Source organism: Eimeria maxima, genomic scaffold (assembly GCF_000499605.1).
Source record: "Eimeria maxima Weybridge genomic scaffold, Emw_scaff1730, whole genome shotgun sequence".
NCBI lineage: Eukaryota > Apicomplexa > Conoidasida > Eucoccidiorida > Eimeriidae > Eimeria > Eimeria maxima.
Genome location: NW_013564645.1, coordinates 1 through 5495, shown reverse-complemented (window position 1 = coordinate 5495; position 5495 = coordinate 1). Strand labels below are relative to the sequence as shown.

The following is a 5495-nucleotide window of genomic DNA, read 5'->3' as shown; positions in this document are numbered from 1 at the left end:
TGTGCAGCAATTGGATCAGGTGTACGTACACCGCAAACCCTTCTCTCTGCTATATCTAATAAATCCCCTATAGGTAATGTACTCTTAGGGTAATAAGTTATGCTGCTGCTGCTGCTGTATAACCATGGTGCTGCTGCTGATTCCTGCTGCTGCTGCACGACGAGCAATAAACCTATTGAACATAAACGATACGCCTGGCTTGATGTTAAATTACTAGGATTCCTGCTGCTGCTGCTGCTGCTGCTGCTGCTGCTGCACGACGACGTGCTGCTGCTGCTGCTGCTGTTGCTGCTGCTGCTGTTATAAGGCCAATTTCTGCAATTATCAGGTCGTTTTTCTCCCTGTTGCTGCTGCAGTTGCTGCTGTTCCTCTTTCTGCTGCTGCTGCTGCTGCTGCTGCTGTTCCTTAATTTGCTGCTGCAGCAGCAACCATTCTTGTGTTCCTTGTATAGGTAATAAATAAGGATTAAAATTAATATAATTAATAAAGGATTTATCTTGGCCACCAATAACTAACATAAACCACGAATTAGGGTTTTGTTTTAATTCAGATAAAAAGGATAAATATTCACATAATTCTCCTGCAGATATATACTCCTGCTCTTGCTGCTGCTGCTGCTGCTGCTGCTGCTGCTGCTGCTGCTGCTGCTGCTGATGCTGCTGCTGATGATGACGGATAAAAGTATTCGCAAACACGTATAGATTAGCAAATTCAATTATTTTATTGGGAGGAAAATTCGTTAAAATCGCATCTAATAGCTGAAACACAAACCCTAAACCCTAAACCCTAAACCCTAAACCCTAAACCCTAAACCCTAAAACCCTAAACCCTAAACCCTAAACACTAAAATCATAAAGTATGTTGAGAGGAGTTAGTGAGGAGTTCTGTACAGCTTTTATAATTAGGGTTTGGGGTTTGTGGTTTGGAGTATAGGTAGGCCATTAGGGTTTAGGGTTTAGGGTTTAGGAGGAAGGTGTTGTTAATTTACCTTCTCCCTTATTGCTGCTTTTTGCTGCTGCTGCTCTTGCTGCTGCAGCAGCACATCAGGGTTTACGAGGGTTGCTTTAGGGAATGAACGCCGCAGCAAAACACTCCATATTTCTTCATCAGAGGCAACCTGCACCAAACCCTAAACCCTAAACCCTAAACCCTAAACCCTAAACCCTAATGGGGGTATAATGTCATGCAACTTTTGCTCATAGTAAGGAAACTAGTTATAGATATATAAACCCTCTATGACAAGCTACCAATTAGGGTTTAGGGTTTAGGGTTTAGGGTTTACGTCAGCTGTAGCTCGGCAGACAAGAGAAAAAGTTAATACATCTTTTGCTCCTAAGAAACTGCAAATCAGCCGCTGCAGTCCTTTGCTTCCTAGGGCTAGCTGCAGCAGCAGCAGCAGCAGCAGCAGCAGCAGAAGCGCAGCAGGGAATGTAACAGAAGCAACGACAACAACTCCAGCAGCAGCAGCAGCAGCAGCAGCAGCGGCAGCAGCAGGGCTGCAACTGTGAGTGCAACAGCAGCAGCAGCAGCAGAACCAACGAGACTAACGCAGCAGCAGCAACAGCAACAGCAACAGCAGCAGCAGCAGCATAACTTACCTCTTGAGGTGGTGGAGACTGCAGCAGCACAAACAACTCCCTGTCTGCCTCTGTCTCCTCTTCCTTCTGCTGCTGCTGCTGTTGCTGCTGCTTCTGTTGCTCCTTTTGCTGCTGCTGCTGCTGCTGCTGCGGCTTCTGTGGCCAACAGAGTGGGTCTTCGTTACGAATTTCTACTTGGTCCCAATCTATGTCTTCCTCTTTTTGCTGCTGCTGCTGCTGCTGCTGCTGCTGATGCTGCTGCTGCTGTTGCTGCAGCAGCAGCAGCTGCTGCTGCAGGAACTTAATACGATCATCACACTCCTTCTTTGTGCCTACAAACAATCTGCTGCTGCTGCTGAGTATATCCTGCATGCTGCGGCGCAGCAGCAGCAGCGCAGAAGCAACAAGTTGTTGCTGCTGCTGCAGCAGCAACAAAGTTATTTCTGCTAATGGCAGCATGCGTGGCTGCTGCTTCTGCTTCTGCAGCAGCAGCACAACACACATCTGCAGCTTTTCTTCGCTCTCTTTTAGCTGCTGCAGCTCCTTCTTCTTTTGCTGCTGCTGCTGCTGCCCCCGCTGCTGCTCCTCTGCAGCATCAGCAGCAAGCCATCCTTCTGTAACAGCAGGACCCAATGCCTCAGCATTGGGAGCCATTTTCTTACAAACCCTCAGAAACCCTAAACCCTAAACCCTAAACCCTAAACCCTAAACCATAACTTCCCTTTGCCCTAGGGCAGGGCACCCTAGGGGAGGGATAAAAATAGCGTAAGAAACATAACAGTTAATAAATTAATATATACTTTTTTATTTCTCTATCTAGGGTTTAGGGTTTAGGGTTTAGGGTTTAGGGTTTGCCGGCTGTGCATGCCGGGGGCCCCGTTGTGACTCGTGAGAACGGGGCCCTCTTGTTCGAAGACTTCAAGAGGAAAAGGCTGAGGGTTTAGGGTTTAGGGTTTAGAGATTAGGGTTTAGGGTTTAGGGTTTATTTAAATATGTATTAGTTGTAGTTTCCTTTCTTCTTCCTTTACCCAAGGTGTTTAGGGTTTAGGGTTTAGGGTTTAGGGGGCCCCCCTGCAGACACCCAAGTAAGTCGGGTGTATACGAGGGTTTATAGTAGTTCGTTGTTGGATATACGATAAATTATGATTTAATGTTTAGGGTTTAGGGTTTAGGGTTTAGGGTTTAGGGTTTGGAGGACCCGATGCTTGCAGGCTGCTGGGGGTTATTGTGGGCACCCCCCAGCAGCGACATATTTCAGCTGCCCCTAAGGGTTTAGGGTTTAGGGTTTAGGGTTTAGGGTTTAGCAATGAAGGGGAATAATAGATTTAGGGTTTGCTGCAGGAGTTGCTGCAGCTGGGGTGTATATACACCTGGTAGATTCTTATCTTTTTATTTATTTCTTTTCTCTCTTCTTCTTCTTATATCTACACATACAGCAGCATCAAGTCTTCTTCTCTCCCGCAGCAGCTGCAGCAGCAGCAACTGCAGCAGGAACTTCAACAGCAGCAGCAGCAGCAGAATTGCTGCAGCAGCAGCAACCCGCTGCCTGCCCCCTGCATGCATCAGCAGCAGCATTGGTGACCCCTTTCGTGCTCTATGGCGCAGCTTGTTTAACAAATCTCCAGCAGCAGCAACACCAGCAGCAGCTGCTGCTGCCGCTGCTGCTGCTGCTGCTGCAGCAGATAAAGGAGCAGCATCTGCTGCAGATATAGCAGCAGAAGCAGCAGAAGCAGCAGCAGCAGCAGCAAACAGGCAGCCTCCAGCAGCACACCTGCATGATGGCATCAATGAGGCATTATTGAATGGCAGCAGCAACACAGCAGCAGCAACTGACGAGGAGACAGCAGATGCAGCAGCAGCAGCAGCAGCAGAAGCAGCTGCAGCAGAAGCAACAGCAGCAGCAGAAGTAACTGCTTCATTAGGAGGTCGGTTAACTCGAGAGCCTGATGCAGCAGCAGCAGCAACAACAGCAGCAGCAACAGCAGCAGCAGCTGCAGCAGCAAGATCCCCACTATCAGCAGGACTTTCATTAGCACATATAAAAAGCCCTACTGCAGCAGCAACAACAGCAGAAGCAGCAACAGCAGCAGCAGCAGCAGCAGCAGCAGCAGCAGCAAGAAATTATTACGAATAGAATTAATTCCTTTTATTTCTTTTTTTGGTTTTTTTCGTTTTTATCGAAAAAATACAAAAAATAAAATTCTATGGTTTAATATTAATCATAATTTTAATGATTTTTATCTATTTGCTCCTTTTAAGGTAAATTAATTAATTAATTTATTTATTTATTAATTAATTAATTAATTTATTAATTAATTAATTAATTGTCTATTTATTTATGTATTTATTTATTTATTTATTATTTATTTATTCGTTGGTTTAATATAAATCATAATTTTAATGATTTTTATCTATTTGCTCCTTTTAAGGTAAATAAATTAATAAATAAATTAATTAATTAATTAATTAATTAATTAATTAATTAATTAATTAATTAATTAATTAATTAATTAATTAATTAATTGTGTATTTATTGATGTATTTATTCATGTATTTATTCTTAATCATAACTTTGATGATTTTTATTTATTTGCTACCTTTAAGGTAATTAATTATTTATTTATTTATTTATTTATTTATTTATTTATTTATTTATTTATTTATTTATTTATTTATTTATATTAATGCTGATTTATTTAAGGTATTAAATTATTTATTTATATATACAGACACAGGAGATATAAATATATGTATATGTTGCTGCTGCTGCTGCTGCTGCTGCTGCTGCTGTTGCTGCTGTGTGCATGCAGGTGTTATTATTACGTGCAATATTGGATACAAAAGGAGTATTACCTATAATAATATATTTATCTTGTTGTTCTTGTTTATTAATAAATAAAGAAAAAATAAATAATTTATTTATTTCTTTTCTTCTTTCTTCTTATTTATGGAGAAAACATTCATTATGGTCTCCTTTATTGCATGCACCTCCTGCATTGGGGCTGTTATTGCTTCGTTTGCTGCTTAATTCTGCTGCAGCAGCAGCAGCAGCAGCAACTAATGCATGCAGAAATAAATTAGAGGAAATAGAGGCTAATTGGCTAGAGGAGGCAATCAAGGAAAATATACATATTAATAATACAGAGGCACACCCTGCAGCTACCTGTAATCCAGCTACCTGTACAGTAGCTAGCCGCAGCAGCTAGCTGCTGCTGCTGCTGCTGCTGCAGCTAGGTGCTGCTGCTGCAGCTAGGTGCTGCAGCACATAGCTGCAGCAGCAGCAGCACCTAGCTGCAGCAGGTAGCTACCTACATGTACAGTAGCTAGCTGTTGCTGCAGCACACAGCTAGCCGCAGCTAAGTTAGCTGCCGCAATCCTAGCTGCAACAGCTAGCTGCAGCAGCTAGCTGCAGCAGCAGCTAGCTGCAGCAGCAGCTAGCTGTATATGTAGGTAATTAAATAAATAGACATTTTTATTCCCTCTTTTTATTCTTTTGTTAATAAAGAAGAAAAGAAGAAAAATAAATAAAATAAATCTTCTTTTCTTTCTTTTTATTCCTTTTGCTGCAGTGTATATTTAGCTGTATTAATACAACAGCAGCAACAGCAGCAGCAGCAGCAGCAGCAGCAGCAACAGCAGCAGCAGAAGCAGCAGAACTAACAGCAGCAGCAACACTTAATTTAATTTTATTTCCTTTTTAGTACAAATAAATATTTATTTTATTTATTTCCTTTAATTATTAATTAATAAATATATATTATATAATATAATATAATTAATTATATATAATATAATTATATATAATATATTATTATTATATATATAAATATATATACATATAAATATTCTTGTTGCATGCAAAGAAAGAAGAAAAAAAAAAAGAATATTCTTGTATACAATAAAAAAAAGAAAAAAAAG

General features: G+C 41.2%; 1 protein-coding gene across 1 annotated transcript; it reads right to left on the bottom strand.

Moving 5' to 3' along the window:
* Positions 1 to 205: 205 nt before the first annotated feature.
* On the bottom strand, positions 206 to 2231 carry EMWEY_00055180 (hypothetical protein, conserved; the record flags this gene model as incomplete). Its single annotated transcript, XM_013480218.1, has 4 exons — positions 206 to 413; positions 595 to 758; positions 989 to 1117; positions 1599 to 2231. 4 exons carry the CDS (start codon positions 2229 to 2231, stop codon positions 206 to 208), a joined length of 1134 nt encoding a protein of 377 aa, XP_013335672.1.
* Between the last annotated feature and the right edge of the window lie 3264 nt (positions 2232 to 5495).